The following is a 23,149-nucleotide window of genomic DNA, read 5'->3' as shown; positions in this document are numbered from 1 at the left end:
AATTATACATATAATATATATTATAAATATATAACTAAACAAAGAATGGAGTTGAAATGAGATCGTATCGAATTAGATCTATGAAAAATGTTAAGAACTAATCAATTTTGTGGGGGATGAAAACGGAAATTCCTTATTCAGATAACTTTTGTTTGCTGGATGAAATAAAATTCTAAATGCTGGAAACTTTGTAAAATTCTAATAATTAATGTGTAGCAGTCGACTTGACATCAACTATGACAACGTAATATAATATACATGATAACATTATGACCACATACTGTGTATGTGAGTAGTCATAAATTATTATCTTTCCATTTAGTGTATCACTTCTCACTTTGGCCTACTCACGTCATAACCTTATGATTCAATAAAGAAATATTTGATTATAAAAGTTACTTAAGCTGCGTTTACACCAAAGTTATTAACAAAATGTTTATTTTTTTCGTCCTTATAGATTCTATTAGATTGAACATAACTCAACACATGTTGATATATGATGTGTCATATATATTGTCATTTGTATGATGTGCATATGTGTTTGTCAAGCTCCGTTTAATCTAATAGAATCTATGAGGCCGAATAATAAACATTTTGTTAATAACTTTGGTGTAAACGCAGCTTTATTACAATTTTGAACTTTGGAGAGAATGTATAGATCTAGATAGAGAATCATTCAAATTAATTGATGATTTTTAGCAAGCACATCTCTAGTGATGCTCAAGCATATTTTTTCTCGGCTCATGCATCAAGATTCAAGGAAGGACTATTTTTGCTACTTATTGAAAAGTTTATTAATTAAATTTTGACCTATGGAGAGACTATAGATCGAAATCTATAATATAATAAAGGAAAGAATTGGTTTATACACGTACAAAATAGGAAATTCATGAATGACGCATCATCACGTCTGAACTACTAGACTGAAAAACTTAAAATTTTGTTTATTGATTCTTCATTCACCGATTATGGTTATAGGCCTATTTCAAATTCTTCAAGATTTCAGTTTTTCAAGTTGTAAATTAGACCCTTGCGGAGCACGGGTTACCTGCTAGTAGAAAATAATTTAAATTGCATCCAAATTATGTAGAAAATAAATTAAATTGCATCCAAATTATGTAGAAAATATTTTAAATTGCATCGAAATTATCTGTGAGTATTGTTCATTTTTAGTAAACACATTTTTCAACCCGAGCTTCTCGGCCAAATGAGAATGCAAGTTTGTAAAGAGTGTCCATGCTCTCATGAATAGGTATGTGCCAGAGAGAGATAGAGAATGTGTATGAGAGAGAGAGAGAGAGAGAAAGGAGAGGATGTAAGTGATTTGGTAAATTGCCAAAACTATTTAGATACCCACTGCCAAGAATTCTGTAGAATTTGAGAATCACTATTTAGAACGCTCTCAAACTAGAGTTGATCCTTCAAATGTACTCATTCAACTACTATTAGGAACTGTGTCGTGTTGTAAGGTTGATTCAATACTCCACTTTGAATTTTACTTTGAGTTCATTTTTGATTTACCTAGTTTATGTTGGTGAAAAATTTGAATAACTATTAGTGCGGTGAAAGTGTAAGTTTTGTGACACTTTGAACTTTGGTTTCAACCTTAATAGGTCTTGATAACTTTGGGAAAAGTAAAAAAAAATATTTTCGTAGTTTTCCGTTTTGAAGAGATATCTTTAAAGTCGGGAATGTGGAGATGGTTTTCAAGTTGTAGATGAACTCTACCTGGATTCGTATCCAACCTTGAAATTCCACTATCACAAATGTCTCCCACCTAAATAAGTGGTAAAGCTTGTTACAAAAATTGAAATAGAAGTGAAACAGAATAAAGCGCGATAGAGCTAAATAATGGTGGATAAGGCGCCATCAACCCTAGATTACCTGCTGCCGAAACAGTAGTGGGTTCGAATTCCGTAAAGCGCCTGGTTCTATGATCAAATAATCTCGGTACCCACAAACATTTATGTGGTCATCATCCAGTAAAAATTAATATTGTTCTAGGTTTATCGACTTATACTTTAATTTGAACTCAGTTTTGTGAAGTAGTGACACTCAATTTGTGGCTTGAAAAATGTGACACTTGAAATTTTGAGTTACAAAGTTTGATTTTTGTGATTGAAAATAAGTTGTGACCCGGGAAATTCTTATTTCAGAATATTTTTCGACCGCAAATGACAGAAAATGGCCAGCGAAGACCAGCCTCATCTTGTTCAGGCTCTCTACTCCTTCAAGGGACGCAATAATGATGAAGTAAGTGTTCTATTTTTAATTGCAATCATACGGTACTGCTATTTACATTATTTAAAGATTAATGAGCAAAATATGAAGGATTTTTCATTTACACTGTAAAATATACTGAAATGGCTTGTGAATGAAATTGATAATTACTAGCAGACTATTCAATGAGAATTGAAATCTGGATTTTTGAATAATAGCATGTTTCAATGATAAGCAAATCAAATTGAGATTAGTGAACATGAAATGAAAAATAAATAGCAAAGTCCACGCTATAAAGGCAGTGGAGAAAGATAGGAGAACAACGATGCCGATTTTCTACATTGTCACTGCCTTCTTTAGAAGATTCTGGTATATTTGATGTACGATTAACTGTTCATTCTTGTTAAAAATAATCAATTACTTTTTGTGTAGTTGAGAAGTTGATATTGTGGTAATAATTATTCATATTAAATGAAAAAGACTAAGAAATTGTCAAAAAACCACAGATTTATTGATAACTACAATAACCGAAACTGGTCTTTCTAAGTATCAATAAATCTGTGTTTTTTTTGACAATTTCTTAGTATTTTTCATTTAATAATCAATTATTATATTTTATTGTCAAGAAAAAATATTTTTCAATGATTTAATAATAAATTTTCATGATTGAGATTAAATAATATTCTGTTAATTATATTCTCACATTCTTAAAAACCGATTTGGCAACGTTGGAGAGTTTGAAAAGAATAGCGCTATCTGGTTTGTCGAATGATAGGCAAGAATAGCAACACCAATGTTATTCAAATTCTGCCATTATAACGTGGACCTCTCTATAGAACACTATTTAACTAGGATAAAAGTTGATTTTGATGTTTAATTCTCATTGAGGAAAATATAAAAATGAAGCTCGTCGCTATCTTATTCATTTACTTATGAATTTTACTTATTTTATAACTTTGACCCAATAACAAGTTCATTTGAAGTTTTAATTTCATGTTGATAGTGAATTAATAATATCAGTTAAAAGTACTGTAGCAATTTCCGATGGAATCCCCAATACCAAAAAAATGAACGATGAATTGGCTCTATCCTATTTACATGGGATAGGTTATTATAATATTTTCCAAATAATCAATATCATATGATGAAAGGAGGGATATAATGAAAGAAGCTGTGTCCTAATAATTGTGTACTCAAGTTACCTGATTGCTCATTGCTCAGAGAACAATTTTTATAGAATCACTAGTGCCCTTCATTTTTCAAAGACACCACCGATTTCGTTAGAAGTAGAGGGTGATACTTGTGATACTATAAAAAAAACTATCCAGTAACACTGTAGGAATAAAAAAAAAAATAGGAAAATTTTCAATTTTTATTCACAAGAAAGTGTCGAATTGAAACAATATTCAATAGATACTAATGTGAAATGTTTCTTCTATGTTTGGTTTCAAAGCTTTTAAATTAAAAAATCTACTTTGTGAAAATAATGAAGAACTGAAAATTTTGTGAAGTGAACAACTACAAGACTTAAGCTGGGTTTAGAATAGCAACACCAATGTTGATCAAATACAGCCATTATAACGTGAACCTCACTATAGAAGGCTATTTAACTAGGATAAAAGTTGATTTTTGAAGTTTAACATTTTGTTAATAGCTTATCCTTATACAAACTTGACAAACACATATGTCATCATATGCATGATAAGATATGTTCAATCTAATAGAATCTATAAGGACTAAGTTATTAACATTTTGTTATTAACTTTGGTGTAAACACAGCTTTAACCTATTTCTGACTATGTGTAACCTCATCTAAATTTGGGAGAGGTATAGCACAAGGTTGCCTTTTTTTTTCTCTCCCTATCATTTTTGATGATGCACTTGTTGTATGAATCAATAAAAAATAATTGCATAGTACCCTTTTGTTTTAAAAACTTCTTTATATAAACAACAAAAACTAGTAGAAATACGCCATTCGAATTAATATAGTATGTTACTTGCTTATTAAATAATGGATACTCATTGACGATATTCTCATTCAAACCTTTCGTATTGAATTTTCAAGGTTGGAGTGGTTCATTAGGGAGTGCTTTGACTCTTTGCATGCGTGCTTATTTTTGGATAACATTTCGATTCTGTTCATGGTCAATGCAACTGCCAAAAAAACTGAAGCATGCCATTTGTTGCGTCTTGAGTTATTCTTGTTTTAAAAATTACATTTTTATTGGTTCGGGATTCACCCTAAAGGTGCATTTTCGTTTGTGCGTAAATTTCGACGACGACAAGCATTGTTGACATTCATATTGTCGAAATTTCAAGTGTGCTAAAACAGCTGATCAAATAACTTTTCATTATTTGTCTTTATTATTGAAGAATTAAACATTTCTAATAATATCTGGGCTACATATTGCCATTTAAAAGTATAAAAAGTATAAGCTCAACCTGCCCCATTAAAACATTATTGAACATAATCTTTTAGGTTATGTAGACAAATTGAAATCTACCCAATCTGAGATTCTCTCCCTGTCGTGGTCGACAACGGCATTCACGCACAAACGAAAACCCAGATTTATTCATACTCAAACGATTTATCTTCTATAATTCCTAAATTGTGTTTTGTCTCTCCTATTACTCAAGCACATTACTGTATTCTAATATGTATTTGTTATTATTTAGTACAATGAGAAACAAGTAGTAACAAACTATGCCTAAAATCTTTCTCCCTATTATTTTTATGTGAAGTCTAAAGCTGCGTTTACACCAAAGTTATTAACAAAATTTTAAACCAAACTTTATCATCATTACATCTATGAGATTGTTAACACTACTAGAGTTATTAACAAAATGTTAATAACTTAATTCTTATAGATTCTATTAGATTAAACGGAACTTGACAAACACATATGTTCATCATGCGTATGATAAGTTATGTTCAATCTTATAGAATCTATAAATATTAAGTTATTAACATCTTGTTAATAACTCTGGTGTAAACGCAGCTCAAATAGAGGTTATGTGACAATATTATTCTTCTACATTTCTATTGAAACCAAATTTTATCATCATTACATCTATGAGAATAATATAATTATTAATCATGTTATTATTATTATTGACCGAGCAAAGTGAGGTCTAAGATTCAAGTCGACGGTTTGGCATTTCTCTTAATGTTTAAATGTTTTTATGTTTATATGTTGCGCATTTACGGCGAAACGCGGTAATTTTCATGAAATTTGAAGGTATGTTCCTTTTTTAATTGCGCGTCGACGTACATACAAGGTTTTTGGAAATTTTGCATTTCATAGGTAATATAAAAGGAAAAAAGGATCCTCCTTCGCCAATATAAGAGTAAAAATAAAAATCAGACTATAGAATTATTAATCATAAATCAGCTGACAAGTGATTATACAGATATGTGGAGAAGCCAGTCTATTGCTGTATTTCTATAAGGTCTATAGTTTCAATCAAATACATTAAAGAGGTATGCATCTTTAAGCTGGGTTCACACCAAAGTTATCAACAAAATGGTTATAACTTAATCCTTATAGATTCTATTAGATTGAACGGAAGTTGACAAACACACATCTTCATCATGTGTATGATAAGTTATGTTCAATCTAATATAATCTATAAGGATTGAGTTATTAACATTTTGTTAATAGCTTTGGTCTAATCGCAGCTTGGGTATTTGGTTTCAATATTTTGTTTTGCAGTCATGGTATTATGCGTGCCCATTAGTATCAATATTCTCACATTCGAAAAAACTAATTTTTAATAGGTCCATCAGGTACTTTTGGATGAGAATACTGCGTGAGCTCTACTGTTCACAGAACTACTAGGTAGTTATTAGCGTATGGCTTTCAATGGTGGGGAGACCCAAGGGTAGTTCCTCCTTGCCGTAGCAAAGTTCCTTAATTGGGAAACCGGACACTAAGGTTAAGTGAGCACAATACTTTAAATTTACACTTTTCTCTTGGAAATAGTGTTCTTTTTGATGTTGAAAAGTCCAAACATATACAAAACCATGTAATATTATGGTACCGTAAGATATGCTTCTGACCATTGTAGTAACACATTTGTATAATGTAATACTTAGTTTTAATTTATAGGTAGGTGAAACAGATTGATAGTTTTCCATTCTCATAGTGTGTGTATTGTTATTGTTTGTATTAGGCCTATACATTACAGCTATTCTGTACCACAGTTGATAAACCAAAAGAGATCTAATATTGACGTTTTTTAAACTTATACTAGTCTTTAGTTTGATACATTTTGCCATGTATGAAACTGTGGCAAATACATATAAAAAAACTAAAAATTAGTTATTTTGATATTATTTGTAATGTTTTATTGGATCTTATATCATCAGGAAGTATCTCTTGTTGAACATTACAGGTATAATCAATAAGATTTAGCCAGAAGTTGTTGAGATTTAATAGAACAGTAAAACTGTGCTAGAAGCAGTATCAATGCGAAAACAAACCATTTGTTTAGAATGCAAAAACATTGGCCAAACACAGAGAGACTGTCAATTTATTGAGCATGTAGAGCACAACATGGCATTAGGCCAATATCAACAAATACGGACTGCTAAAAACTAAGACTGTTTAAAAATCGTCCAGAAAAGAAAACCGAACTAAACAACCGATTCTAATTTCGAACGTCTTGATTTGTTTCAAAACAAAAACCGATAACCACCCACAGAGTGCTGCTGAATATTTGGATAACGAATTGGATCAGTCTACAATTTCAAGGTTTTTATAACTTCCATATTGTTCCACCTGTATAGGATTTTCACCTACTTCCATAGAGGTAGACCAGACCATGGGCCAGACCATATTAAGCGTTCTTTCAAATGTTGTTTCAAACGGTGTTTTTAGTGTCGGCAGGGCAGGAATCTCTCCGATTAACTGATTGGGTTGTCGCCTGAAGAAAACGCCTGAAAGTACGGTCTGGTCCTAACTCTTAAATGAACCTTTAGAATATCTTCATTCCAAAATTATTATATTTTTCTAACAATAAAAAAAACATTCTCTGTTCTAATTATTGTAGTTTTCTTGAAGAATCATTTGAAACCACGTTATTATTTGTTACTAGCTGGCCCGGCGAACTTCGTACCGCCAAATAGTTCGCATATCATGACAAACTTTAGCTGGATGCACACCTGAGGAGGCGAGATGCGGCATTTATTTATATAGATAATTTTACAACTGCAAAATAAATAATTTACTAAGAATCAATTAATTCTGAACACCGAAGACAGCACAATTATTCGAAACAAAGCAATCTCTTTAAAGCATGTAAGGCGGGATGCACACCGGAGAAACGCGTTTCGTGAAAAAAGTTTCAGGAAACGTGAAACGAAAGTTGCTCGCAATCGACTGATAAGATTAAGCAGGCAACGTTTCTTTTGTATGCATGCGAGAGTGAAACGGTTTGCATGAAACAAGTTTCATGAAAGAGGGCTTCACGAAATGCGTTTCTCCGGTGTGCATCCCGCCTTAGTCTCTAACCTGAGGCCGCACTGCTGAATGGTTACATAAAAAACAGTCATTTTGTTTTTAGTCAGGGCGTTTAGAATGAAATACATGGGTGGTTATGGTGCAGCTCACACTCTTGTCTACTATCTGCCGACGGCTGTTTTTGACGCAATGATTATAACAGCTGATTTTTATTTCTGTGTGTGGCCAGCTCACAAATCTTCTCCCTTAAGGATTACATGTCAACTTTGAAGGACCCTAGGAAAGAGTCCTGAAGTCGGATTATAAATTTAATAGGTCTTAAACCTGGTCCTGAACATAACGAACACAACTAAAATAAATCATCAAATTCGGTGCATACATAAAAAAGTTATTGAATGTTAAAATTTGAGGCTCGATTTTTATTTATATAGGTAGATTGTTTTTTAACAACAATTTTAAAAATAATTCTTCTTTCTCTCATAATATGTCATCACTTTCTAATTGTTTCAACAATGACACACTATTTTGGTTCAAGTTAGATACCCATACATCAGTTGTATCAGTAGACGTGTCAGTTACAGTAAAAATATCATTTGCATGGGTTCCAATGGGACTTTGCCAGGCTACATGGGAATAGTCTCGTTTGAACTTATTGGAATAATATTGTTATTGTACCGGACTCATCCACTGTTATCACTGATACCTACTGATATGCAAGAATCCAGTTGTCTTGACATGAATTACAATCTGAAAACAGTTTCCTCATTACTTTACAAAGGCTGTCCTTATTAAAAAGTGTCCTTGAGAAGAAGTTTTGGTCAATAGCCTGTTTTTCCTTTTCTGACTATTGTATTGTTTCCTCTATTCAATAAAAAATTACTTTTATATGTAAAAAAAGGAAACTGTTGTTCTTTGCTATTGCAGTTGTGCTTCAAAGTGCAGGTGGCACAACAGCCGGTTAAATTTTAACCGTGATTAGTTTCACGAGAACCAATCAGAGAAACCGTCTTTTTTAAGAGGCCTTCTCTGATTGCCTTTCGTGAAATTAATCACAGTTAAAATTTAATCAGCTGTTGTGCAACTGGGCAAAAGAGTCTTTATTTATCTATTTAATCATTCAGAATTATACAACTTGAAGAAAAGTACCACAGGCTTCCGTCCAAAACGGTTCCAATTTCAATTTACACAACAGTCCAAATGTAGCTAGGTTATGTGTCACTTCAGCATTATTCAATTGCACACTCAATTATCTACTAGTAGTTCTGTAAACAGTAGAACTCACGCAGTATTATCATCCACAAGTACCTGATTGAAACTATAGACCTTATGAAAATACAGCAATAGAAGACTGGCTTCTCCACACATCTGTGTAATCACTTGTCAGCTGATTTATGATGAAAAATTCTAAAGTCTGATTTTTATTCTAATATTGGCGTATGAAGGAAGCTCCATTTCCCTTTTATATTATCCTTGAAATGCAAAATTTCAAAAAAACCTTGTATATACGTCGACGCGCAATATTAAAAAAGGAACATACCTTTCAAATTTCATGAAAATCTATTACCGCGTTTCGCCTTAAATGCGCAACATATAAACATTTAAACATTTGAACATTAAGAGAAATGCCAAACCGTCGACTTGAAACTTAGACCTCACTTCGCTCGGTCAATAATTCAAACACACAAAAATCATGTTTAAATTAAAAACTTGTTTAATGCCTTATTTTTTTTGCATGTTGAATATGAAAAAAATGACATTCCTGTTTGCATATAAATAGTTGTGCTTCAAAAAGACTTTCATGCCTTTGTATTTTTTAATGTTATGTATTTCTTAAATAAATTGAAATGTTTGTTCGCAATTGCAGTTGTGCTTCAAAAAAGGTGACATCATAACGGTGACACAAACCGAGGAGGGGGGCTGGTGGGAGGGGACGTTTGGAGAAAAGACCGCCTGGTTTCCTTCCAACTATGTCAAGGAGTACAAACCAAACAGTGAGTCCACTCCACATTCATTTTCATCTCATTTTTAACCTCAATTGCACTCTGTTGCAATATTTTATTCATTAAATGAATACCTCCAGTAAAGTTAAAGTAAATAAACCCAGACTTTATCCCACAAGCAATCTTTTCAATGAATTCAAAGTACTTACTGTTCGACAGCTGTACATAAAAAACTTGATAATATATATTAAGAAGAATAAAATTAAATTTCTTCTTCGTGAAAGAAACTTGAATTTAAATTTACGTCCTACTAGAGAAACATTCCATCAAGACAGGATGGATTTGAATGTATGTAGAAGACAATTCACTTACTTATCACAGAGGATAATGAATCTTGTTCCTACTCATTTTGTTGCCAATACCAGCCGGAGCAAAAAACTAAATTGCTTGATTGAGGAATGGATAAGATCAAATAAAACTGAAGAAAAAATCTTCTAGGCACCAACTGTTTCTTGTTTTATGTTTTGTTTTTATTATTATAGAATAATAATTATTGTGTGTTACTAACTTTTATCTAATTTCATCTTCTACTAATCTACAAAATTATATTTTGTGTAAATTCCAATAATCTTTGTTTTTATTTTAGTTTAATTTCTTAGTTTATATTACTGCAACTTAGGTCCACGCACAGGTTTTACCTTGTAGACTACTACTTAATCATAGATGGACATAAAAAATATACTGCAGTTTTGGGATCATTTTATATATTTAATTGTAATTTTCTTGTATTATTTTCAGATATTATAATATTATATTATTATATTATTATAATTGTGTATGTTTTTGAGAAATAAATTTGAATTTGAAAGTTATTTAGCTTGGTAGTTCTGCGCTCTATAGTGAGGTCCACGTTATAATGGCAGTGTTTGATTAGCAATGGTATTGCTATCATTGTCTATCATTCAAAAAAGCGAATAGCGCAATCTTTCTCAACTTGCTCTGTTGCCAGATCGTCTTTTAACAATGTAGAATTAATAATCAATTAACAAAATATTTTATATTAATTATGGAAATTTATTATGACATTTTTGAAAAATATAATTTCTTGCTTAATAAAATATAATTGATTATTTTAAACGAGAATGAACGGTTAATATAACATCAATAAACCTGTACCAGCTACCGTCTATAGAAGGCATTGACAAGACAGAGGTTCGGCAACGTTTTTCTCCTATCTTTCTCCACTGCCATTATAACGTGGAACTCACTATACCTCCAGTATAATTATTTATCTTAGTAGTTCTGCGCTCTAGGGCAGCCCTTTCTACCATCAATCTGGGGAGTATGTTGGAATCGCTTGTTATGTTAGAAGCTTAGAATACAGATAGAATCTATGTATATAGCATGAATCTATGTAAATTCATCTAGATTGTATGGGTAGAAGAGTCAAATAGATATAGAAACAGAAATAAAATTAATTATATGAATTGGTTCTTGAGCTGATTCCATATCGCCGTAGCGTAGTTTAAAATTCGTCTCTTGAAAGACTCAGCCGATGTATCACTTAATGCTAATCAATCTGTCCATTACAAATTAGCGTAGAGTGGATTTAACACTAGGAGATCGATGTGTAAGGTCGCTAATCCACACCACTACAACCCACGCCGTTGGATGTTTTGTAAACCATTGCTATAGCAATACATTGCTAAATACATTGCTATAACAATGGTTCACGCCGGCTTGGCGTAAACCCTCCAAACCACGCCGGCCTGACGTGGGTTGGAGTGGCGTGGATTAGCGTGGGTCCACTTTGCGGCGGGCCATAGGGCCGGTGTCCGAGCTCGGGATTTAGTCAAGTTCTAGACTTTAAACAGCTGGAGTCAGAAAATTGGCTTTCCGAAACGGGGCGTAGTCACAGTCCACGTTTAAATTAATTTTAAGAAACTAGAAAATTGAATTCAGCTATTTTGAATTGATTATTTAGGACTGTTTCATTTCGTCAAGGAAAAAAGTTTCCAATTATAGAAATGAAAAAATGAAGATTGTCGTAGAAACTACGACTACGCCCTGTTTCTGAAAGCCAATTTCTGACTTCAGCTGTTTAAAGTCTGGTCTAGAACTTCTAGAGCTAAATCCCGAGCTCGGAAACCGGCCCTTTAAAGTCGTACCATATTTCAAGCAACGTTACGGAGGTGTGAAATAGCCTTCAAATTTCATTACAGATCATCAATCATTTTCAAAACTTATACTTGTATCACTTGCAATAATTCCGTGATGAATATAAAAAAGTGTATATTAATAGGACTAGTTTTGTCTTGAATTTGATTACAGATCGATAGCCATTTACAACATTTTAACTAAATATTTTATCTCAATAGAGAAAATGGAAAAACATATTTTCCCGATGTATGACATATTATTGATAAAATAGAATGATAGTAGCCTACCCTTTGAAATTAATAAATAAAATAAGAATACAGAAACAGATACAATTATGAAATTTTATAAGGTAATGGCCGCTCCAGTCCTCCTCTATGGTAGTGAATCATGGGTTAGTACGAAGCCACTTGAAAGTAGAGTGCAGGCAGCCGAGATGAGATTTCTCCGAAGAACCAAGGGATGTAACAGAAGAGATGATTTCAGGAATGAAGATATTAGGAAAGAATTGAAAATCTGCAGCATCAATGAAAGAGTTACGGAGAATCGGCATCAATGGAGGGAGCATGCTCAAAGAATGTCAGCTGAAAGAATACCATTTAAAGTCTATAATTATCAGCCAGTAGGCAAAAGAGATGTTGGCAGACCACGCAAGCGGTGGCAATAATAGGATTTTTTATATTTATTTGAATAATTGGCTAGATGTGAGTCGGAACAGGTTAAAGCCTAATCCTTGTTTGTAAGAAGAAGAAGAAATAAGAATACAAATTATAACTACTAGTTTCGGTGATCACACCATCATCAGGTTTTGAAAATAAATTTCAAATATAATTCTATTCTACAAATACAATAAAGTAGCCCAGCATTCATACATTTTAGGAAATATGATTGATTTTTAGCAACATCAATCAACAATAAATATTATATCAGATACACCGGGATGACTTGAATCATGTTAGCGACTCTAGAAGGCGGTGGAAATATAGAAAAGTGGCAACCCTGTAGTCCTGTCATTTCCACTGAATTTATAATGTGAATATCACAATTTATGATTATTTATTGAAGAGAATCAGCTAAAGTGGTTCATACAATGAGAATAGAAGCAATACAACAGTTTGAAAGGAAAGTAAGAAGCACTTCATTGGTGGGCAAGTTAGCTAAGAATTTTTATTTATAATTCTCATCAAGTTTCAAAACTGGAATGATGAATCGCAGACTATATTAATTGTGAAAAATATGAAATATCAACTCACTGACTGAAGCATGTTCTCAAATCTGTTTTTCAACCGTCAAAATTTAAAAATCTTAGTTTTCGTTGTTTTTAAGTGAAAATGGACTAAATTTTAGTAAAGTGAAATCATAAACCTATTTTGGACTTTTAAAATGTTATCTAAATTTGGGAGAGAAATAGTACAAGGAGTATCCTTAGTTTTTCTCTCCCAATCAGTGCTTCTTTGTAAAAAATATAAATAAATAAATCGCATGGGATTCATTGTCAACAGTCGAATACAAGACTATAATTCTCTCTACTGTTTTTGATTTTTTTCAATACAATGGCCCGGTTGCACAAAAGTCGGTTAAATGTTAACCGTGATTAATTTCACGAGAACAAATCGGAGAAGGCCTTTTTGATAAGACGGCTTCTCTGATTGGTACTCGTGGGATTAATCACGATTAAAATTTAACCGGTTTTTGTGCAACCGGAACAATGTATTTGAAATGTCATTGTCAACAGTCTAATTCAAGACTATAATTCTCACTAATGTTTTTGTTTTTCAATGCAATGTATTTTTTTCAGGTGACAGTCTCTCTAATGTTTTTGAATTTTTTTCAATCAATGTTAATTTTTCCAATTTTTCAGGTGACAGTCTCAGTCTGTCGAAGAGTCAGTCGACCGACTGGGCCGCCAAGCAGAAGGCCTACCGCAGTTTTGTGCTCAAGGATCTCATCGAATCGGAGAAGGCACATGTCAACGAACTGCAGGGCCTCTATCACAACTTCCTGCTTCCAATTGAAAAGGCTGAAATGTGAGTTGCAAACCGTTCAGAATAATTGTAAACTGTTCATAAAAGTTGCAGATTTAAGGACTTTCGGACAGTTTAAAAATGATATTCGGATATGTTCTTATTAATAAAAATAGAAAAAATCAGAACCTACCCTTTTTTAAATTATTTAGTCACATGTTTCAGCTATATGATGCCATTATATTGATCAATAACAAGTACTCTTGATAATGGCATTATAGAGCCGAAACATGTTGTGATTAAGTAATTTTTAAAATGGTAAGATTTATATTTTTATTCATATACAGGAGTAGCCCTAAAGAAAAAAGACAATCGGGTGTGTTTTGTATCCAGGAACAATGCCGTAGAATATTGGTAGGGAGTTTGGATATAATCTGTAAAATAAATAAGGCTGACATCTGAATTGCAATGTGCATGATTCCCAACCGTCTATAAAAGTTGCAAATAAATTGTTCAGTTGAGAGAAACAGGTTTGAATTGCAGTGGCCTTATGGGGACAGTGCTTATTCTCGTGAATTAACGAACCATCTATAATGAATTATAATGAATAAGGCTGAAATATGAGTGGCAAATAATAGTTGCAAACAGTTAATAAAAGTTGCAAACAGATTGTTTAATAACGTGAAAAGGATTGACATTGCAGCGGTATCATGGGGACTGAGCGTATTCTTGTGGATGAACCTTAATGAGAATAAGGCTAAAATTTTCAATGATTTGTGTGAATTTTCAATGATTTTTGTGATGGAGTTGATGTACATAGCCCTGCCAGTGAGGCTAGAAGGCGAATTGTTGAGGCTATTTTTCACTGAATACATCAATCGCAGTCTTTGGGATAAATTCAGTTGCTCTGATGCTCTCTCTTATTTTTAGAAATAAATTTCTCCCCTTATTTCCCCCCGTATTATAGGTAAAGAAAGGTTAATTCCCCCATGGTCATTATTAACTTAGCCTATTATTATAGATATATAACTACTATGATATAACTCACATTTTCTTTGTGTTTTTTTCTCTCTCAAGCATGCTTTGTAAATTATTTTTGCACATGAATTTTTTGTTGAATAATACTTGTCTCTCTTTCAAACTAGTAATTCTTAGGTTAGTCTCACATTATTTTACTTCTTTCAAATTTACATGATTATGTATGTAACACTTATATTTAGTATAGCTTGACTTGTTAACCTCAATATTTTCTTTTCTTTGCTTCATAATAATGTTTTCCAATTTATCTATCCGTAGCTTTAAATTACATTTAACATAATTCAATTTCTGTATTAATATTAGTTAATTTTATTTTAATCATCTCTACTTTCACATGCTTTCCATTCACCATGCTTATATTTATACCTTATGTTATTTATACCTAATTGCTTCACAGGACACACTTTATGAATGTAGTATCATAATTATCTTCCGTATCTTTCATTGTATTACCATTTATTTTTCATTTCTTACATGTTCAATTTGTTGGTAAATAGTAGTAAAGACTGATTTGGGCGTAGTGCCTGTAGTCTTCCTTGACTTTCTTAAAAAAAAGAAAAAGAAAATCTGAATAGCATTTAGTAGTTGTAAACAGTTTGTAAAAGTTACAAATAGATTGTTCAGTTGAGATAAAAAGGTTTAAATTGCAGCAGCCTTGAGCTGGATTCGCACACATCAGTGACTGGGAATAGTGAAAATATATTCCTCCACCTACTGTCTAAAGTACTTACTTTCACTCTCGGGACTAAAAAACAGAAAAACTCCCTAGGGAGTAGAAGTAACTCCATTTAAATAACATGGAAAGCATCTCTATTATAAAAACTTACATTGGAAATAGGTTGGAAGGTCGAAGCTCAAATAAGGAAACATAATAGAGTTGTCTGTCATTGAGTCAACTGAATTCAATACCTCAACCAGAAATTTGATCAACGCATGAAATATATGTCTGTATGATATTACATTCTTAATAGTAGTAGACGATAAAAATGAATACATATTTTAAAATATTTTATTCTATTCAAAATACCAGCCAACAAATATTTATTCACTGTTCACTTTCACTGTTGTGTGCAAATCCAGCTTCATGGTGACTTTTACTTTATGGTAAAAATATTTTTATATAATATATATCTTGTGACTGAAACATCTGTAATGACAAGTGAGACTAAATTTTATTCACTTGCTGATAATTCTCATTAACATAAATGATTCTCGATATAATTTTTATTCTAATATAAAAAAAAACAGCGTTGACAAATTGTGTAAAATTGCAACTTTCTCAAATTTCTAATCTAGCTACAGAATTGTATATAGAATATTAGCCCTGATATTCCAGTAGGATTATTCCAAAAAATATCAAACACGTAAAAAGATGAGTCCTTTTCTATAAGATATAGAGTTCATCATCATCATCTTCACATCAGGGATTAGATTTATTAATCAACCTGTTCTGGTACCCATCTCTTTCTTGGTTCCACTACATCTCTTTTTCCAGTAGGTCTATAAATTTGGACTTCAAGTGGCATTCTTCCAGGCGGCATTCTATTCAAATGACTGCACCAGTTGCGTCTATTTTGTATAATTCTTTCATGCATAGGATCAATCGATAAAACCTGTGTTATATCAGTATTTTTGACTCCATGAACTCTAGTGCAGCCAAATACACTCCTTAGAAACCTCATTTCTGCAGCTTGAATTCGACTGTTCATTCTCCGTGTGTGAATCCAATTCTCACTTCCATAATTATAGGAGAGTCCAAACTACTATAGTATTATAGAACTTTATTCTCGTTTCTTGTCTTGTTTTATTTTTTAGGTTAAAATACTATGATATTATGATTGTATTTATCTTGTATAAATTGCCAGTAAAAGTAGGTACCTGATAATCACCCGAAATCTTGTGATCCAATTTTTCTCGTTGTGATTGCAGTATGAAAAAGTCTGAATACCAACAGCTGGTGGGTAATCTGACTGAGGTGCTGGAGGTGCACTCTAGTCTGCTGGACTCACTTCGTGAGGCGGCCACTCAGCCCCCCTCAGAGCAGCGGGTGGGCAGGGTCTTCCTCACGGCAGCCCCCCAACTCAAACACATCCTCATCACCTACTGTGCCTCACATCCGCGCGCTGTGTGCGTCCTAGAGAGATACAAGTGAGTAATAGCATACAGAAAAGATATCATTAGAAGGGGTGTATTTCGAAGTCCAGGTGTTAGATTACTCCAGGTGCTCGATTACCCCAGATCGGACTTTTCCGAGGACGAGGACCAGGACCTGGTCTAAAGACTCACCTCAGCTAAATGAGACGGAATACTTGGATTACTTCAGGTGTTTACACCAGGTCACAGAATAGATACAGAATGGAAATTGTCAATCAAACGCCTAACCAACCAATGCTTTTCACATGGCACAAATACTAGACACGTCACGTGACCTTAGGAAGTTCCAATCCTGGTCTTTTGATTGGCTCGCGGCAGTGAACGAGATCAATTGATCCGGATCAGTAAAGTGATCTGAACCTCCCATCAATACTAGACTATTACAATGCGGAACTTCCTAAAAAGATGGCGGATTTTTGCGCCAGGGTACTAGCCGAGTTTCCATACTGTATTTATACTGTGACCAGGTGGTCTAAACGAAACCTGGTCTAATCGAGGCACAGGACCTGGTCGAATCGTTTAGCCGAGGTGTGCGTTTAGACCCCGTCTCGACTAACCCAGTAGTTCGTTTACACCAGGTGGTCTAAACGATACCTGGTCTAATCGAGACATGTGCTAAACGAGACGGAATGCTTCGATTAGCCCAGTAGTTCGATTACTCCAGGTGTCATATATACTGCAATGGCAACTGGTCTAATGGTATACTGTAACAAAACCTGGTCCCAGGACCTGGGGTAAACGAACTACTGGATTAATCGAAGCATTCCGTCTCGTTTAGCCCATGTCTCGATTAGAACAGGTATCGTTTAGACCACCTAGTGTAATCGAACTACTGGGTTAATCGAGACGGGATCTAAACGCACACCTCTGCTAAACGAGACGAACTGCTTAATAGCACAGAGAAAACTCAATTTTTGTCAACTCAAGTCGATTACCGTCGACTGTCTATTATCACTGTTTCTGGCCGGGGGAGAGTGGAAAGGTACGTTTTCGTTTGTGCGTAAACTTCTGCAGTCGACGACATCAAGCATTGTCGTCTAAAGACATTCATATTGTCCAAATTTTAAGTGTGCTAAAACAGCTGATCCAATAACTTTTCGTATTTGTGTTCATTATTTAAGAATCAGAACATTACTAATAATAAAACATTATTGCCATTTAAAAGTATAAACTTAATCTCCCCCATTGAAATGTAATTGAACATAATCTTTTAGGTCATTTAGACAAATTGAAATCTACCCAATCTGAGATACCCACCCTGTCTTCGTCGTCAACGACATTTACGCTCAAATAGAGACCCAGATTTACTGAGAATTTCCTCCTCTCTCCAACCATATCCTTAGAATTCGATTTTGACTGATAGTTTTTCAGTTGTTGACGTTTTTCAAAAAATATCGACAATTTATAAATCTTGAAAACTAAGGTCGATATGAAGAAAATTATGTCACTGCACATTTTTTTTCAAATTTCATGAAGAGTCTATGGTCTTCGGCTGTTACACCTTTCATGGGACACTCTGTATAACAACTACCTATTCTAATTAAAACTGAATTTCTGTTTCATCTATTAATTAATAACAAAATGGGTAACAGGACTAAAAAACAACCCGAAGTTAATAGTTCTGAATAAACTAGTTACAATTAAACTAATTACAACTAGTAGTTCTGTGAACAGTAGACCTCACGCAGTATTTTCATCCACAAGTACCTTATTGAAACTATAAACCTGATGTAAATACAGCTATTGACTGGCTTCTCCACACATCTGTGTAATCACTTGTCAGCTGATTTATGATGAATAATTCTATAGTCTGATTTTTACTCTGATATTGGCGTATGAAGAAGGCTCTTTTTTCATTTCATATTATTATCCTTGGAATGCAAAATTTCCAAAAACCTTGTATATACGTCGACGCGCAATTAAAAAAAGAACTGTCAAATACCTGTCAAATTTCATGAAAATCTATTACCGCGTAAACATTTAAACATTTAAACATTTAAACATTTATAAATAAATAAATAAAATAAATAAATAAGTTTATTTCCACATAATTCAAACAATACAAAATACAAGTTCAAAATACAAAATACAAATTACATCTCTACATAATAACTTAGACCATACTATTTCAAAAAATATATAGAAACTACAAAATTATAAGTAATAATAAAACATAGTAAGACATTTGTAATAACATAATATACCATCCTGGTTATGTGGAATAGGCTACTCCTGAGGTTGTTTTTAAAAAACCTGTATTGGGGCAGCCATACATTATTATTTTTTAAATTTTTTGGAAGTAAAAAAAGGTCCGATAAACATTTAAACATTTAAACATATAAACATATAAACATATAACATATAAACATATAAACATATAAACATAAACATATAAACATATAAACATATAAACATATAACATATAAACATATAAACATATAAACATATAAACATATAAACATATAAACATATAAACATATAACATATAAGCATATAAACATATAAACATATAAACTAATAAACATATAAACATATAACATATAAACATATAAACATATAAACATATAAACATATAAACATATAAACATATAAACATAAACATATAAACATATAAACATATAAACATATAAACAATAAACATATAAACATTTAAACATTAAGAGAAATGCCAAACCGTCGACTTGAATCTTAGACCTCACTTCGCTCGGTCAATTAAACTAATAAACTAAGTACACCCATAGTATAAGTTTTGAATTATTGATAATAAGTTGATTGAATTAGTGATGTTTTGTGTTTGATCAGTGATATTATGTATTATCATAGAAAAACAATAGCGTAAGTAGATATCCCATGGTATAGGGCGTTTATGTCGCAACTTTTACTGTTATCTCAAGCCGATTACTGTCGATTATTGTCGATTTTTACTACTGTTTTGACCGAGTAAGAGTTTATGAACGGCACAATATGAGAGACTAACAGCGTCATAAAGCTTCACAGGAAAGAACTACGTGGACTATCAGCTTGAGATAACAGTAAAAGCTGCGACATAAACTTCCTATACCATGGGATATCTAATTATGCTATTGTTTCTCTATGGTATTATTTAGAGTCAATAAATTTGATTGGATTTTGTGTTTGTTTAGACAAGAGCTGAGCAGCCTGATGGAGACGCACGGCGCGGTGAGCCCTGGTCTGCTGGTGCTGACTGCCGGCCTAAGTAAGCCATTCCGTCGTCTGGACAAGTACGCAGGCATGTTGCAGGAGATGGAGCGACACGTCGACGAGAGCCATCCGGACCGCGGAGACACCCAGCGATCGGTCGCTGTCTACAAGGATATTGCTGTGAGTACTGTCACACTATCATAATGATTGAAATTCAAATTTATTTTCCAAAAAACATACACGAATATGAAATACAATATATTTCGGAGTCCCCCTACTAGACTATCCATCCGTGTGTAGGGGGAAATATATTAATAGTATCGTATATTCTTAATTTATACAAAAAGCGGACCATTGAATCAACCAATCAATAATTTCATTCAATTCAACACAAAAGAAATCAAAATACAAAAACAATACAAACAAATATTCTATGATGGTTTCTCGATCCATTCCGAGCTGCGATGTATTTGATATATGATGTAGTATATTAGAATAATTTATTATTTAAATATAATATTAATATATATTATATATATATTTATAATTTGAATATATGATCATATTTGACTATTTAATCTCGATAATTCAATACTAAATAATGTTCTGGGGGAGTGGAAAAAATAATCTTAATTCTGTTTTCAAAAAGCAAAAAAAGCCCTCAGAATTGTCGAAAACTTGAAGCCTTATGAATCCTGTAAAAACTCTTTCAGAAGACTTAGAATTCTAAACAGTACCTGCATTGTACTTCCTCGAAATTGCAACTATGGCAAAGAAAAACGAGAAGATATTGAGAAAGTCATATTCATCACAGTTACAATACTAGAAACCAGATAGTTCATATATTTAGTACCCACAACATAGAACAGCAAACTTAGAGAAAGAAATAAAATGTATTGAGAGCTCAGAAAGGTTCAAGAATGCAATAAAAGCTAAATTTATCAATGCATCTCCGTACAGTTTAGAGGAAAGCTTCAACTATTGGCACGTGTAGGCATTTTTTTTGAAAGCATATTTTTTAACTCCTTTGTATGTTCTGATTTTCTTGTTTTTTTTCTCTCTTTTATAATTACTTTTTTTTAAGTACTGTACTTGATACTTTTGACGTGTCATATACTACCAAGCTTTGCTTGATTCTGTAGTGTTATATGACGAAAATCAAACTAAACTAAACTGACTGCATGTCCTGTGAAAAAAGTGTGTTAAATATTCTATATTTTGTGTATTTAAAGTTTGTTTCATGTTTTTACAAATGTTTTATAATCAATCTATCTAAATTTGAAAATGTTCTATTCTGATTTATAGTTTTAGATTGACGATTTGGAGTATAAATTGAAATGGACATAACCTACATAATATTTGGACGATTCGAGACAAAATTAGGAAATTGAAGAAGCTTTGGGCAATAGCCTGTTTCTTATTTTTCGGCTATGTTATTCTTTATTCTCTATTGATTCATATAATAAATACATCATCAAAATGATAGGGGGAGAAAAAATAAGGTAACCTTGTGTTATTCCTCTCCCAAATTTAGATAATGTTACACATATTCCGAAATAGGTTGAGTCTTGTAGTTGTTCACTTCACAAAATTTTTAGTCCTTCATTATTTTCGCAAAGTAGATTTTTAAATGTAGATGCTTCAAACCCAAACATAGAAGAAATATTTCTTATTATCACTAAAATAGGAATAATTCAGATGAGATGTAGGGCCATATGCACGAGCTAAGTTGGACACTAATCTACGATTACAAATATTTATCTCCGTTGAAACCTAGATGGTGCATTATGGGTTATAGGGTCGCTTTCTCCAATTTCAATTCAATCTTCATTGCCAGAATTTAACAATGCAACAAATCAAGGTTAATAAATCAACACTTATTACAAGAAAATAAAATAAACTAAACAACTAAAAATTGTTTCAGGCACCACTAGCAAAAGAAAAGTCTTTGACCGCTGGTGGGAGTCGCAAAAAAGTCCCATTCAAAATAAATACTAAGAATAACACAATACAGAATCAAGTTGATTACAAGAAAAAAATACTTCCAAAAAGTTGAACTCAAATTCTAGTTTAAACCATCAGCTTACTCAATTGAAACACATAATAGATTTAATAGAACATTTATGTCTTTCGTCAACCTTCAACTGCATTCTTTTAATTGTTTTCTCTGTCATGTTGGTAGTCGTCATGCTCGGTGGTGCGACGTCAGAAAGAGATGGAGGTGGAGGTGCTTTCGGGCGGAGTACGTGGCTGGGAGGGCGCCGAAGAACTGTCCGCCCTAGGCGACATCCTTCACATGGGCTCGGTTGCAGTGGCGCCTGATCACCAGGATCGCTACTTGGTTCTGTTTCCCTCAACTCTGCTCGTCTTGTCCGTCAGCCATCGAATGAGCGCGTTCATATATGAGGTGGGTTTAGTCACTCAAAATTAATTATTTGTTGTGAGATTCCCATTATAAAGTCAGTGGACTTGAAAAAAATGTCTTATAGTGAGGTCCACGTTATAATGGCAGTAAAGAAAGATAGGAGAAAACGCTGCCAAGTCTCTCCATTTTGTCACTGAGTGTACACAGCTGTTACTCAATTCATCCCATTAAATTTGATCTAATAATAATTATCATTTCCTTAATAAAATAATCAATTTAATGTCAAATTGACCAAGAAAGAATATTTTTTCATAATTTGATTCAATAACTAAGATCAGATTTTTATTTTTATACAAACCTGAATTGGTGACTAATTTAAAAAGATGTGATTCACCAATCTGAATTCCAAAACAACAAAAATTAAGTTATTTGGTAGGTATTATATTCCAATTTCATTAATAGAAATCCTATTAAAAATAAGTAATTTCAATTGAAATAATTCAGAAATAACCTTTTAATATTATTTATACCGGTACGAGTAGTTCTAACACTTGGAGGCTAACTGAAGCATGGATGAAGTCTAGGATGGTTAGTTATCAACTTTTAAAATGTCATTTCAGGTATTCTAATTTCTGTTTCTCATACGGTAATGTCTAAAAATTATTTCATTGTTTCAAAAATACATTT

General features: G+C 32.8%; 1 protein-coding gene across 3 annotated transcripts in view; it reads left to right on the top strand.

The window, feature by feature from the left end:
* Window positions 1-23,149, top strand: part of LOC111044051 (rho guanine nucleotide exchange factor 7) — a 70,609-nt gene that overhangs the window by 8,389 nt on the left and 39,071 nt on the right. For all 3 annotated transcript variants that reach the window (XM_039424883.1, XM_039424884.1, XM_039424885.1), the window contains exons 2-7: window positions 2,157-2,253; window positions 9,547-9,673; window positions 13,641-13,806; window positions 16,711-16,929; window positions 20,079-20,277; window positions 22,280-22,504. In XM_039424883.1, coding sequence (XP_039280817.1) covers window positions 2,185-2,253; window positions 9,547-9,673; window positions 13,641-13,806; window positions 16,711-16,929; window positions 20,079-20,277; window positions 22,280-22,504 — 1,005 coding nt within the window. In that variant the 5' untranslated portion in view covers window positions 2,157-2,184. The remainder of the gene's footprint in view (window positions 1-2,156; window positions 2,254-9,546; window positions 9,674-13,640; window positions 13,807-16,710; window positions 16,930-20,078; window positions 20,278-22,279; window positions 22,505-23,149) is intronic.

This window comes from Nilaparvata lugens, chromosome 3 (assembly GCF_014356525.2).
Source record: "Nilaparvata lugens isolate BPH chromosome 3, ASM1435652v1, whole genome shotgun sequence".
In the NCBI taxonomy this organism is placed as follows: domain Eukaryota; kingdom Metazoa; phylum Arthropoda; class Insecta; order Hemiptera; family Delphacidae; genus Nilaparvata; species Nilaparvata lugens.
The sequence above is the reverse complement of the archived record's forward strand: the minus strand, read 5'-3'. Positions and strand labels throughout refer to the sequence as shown.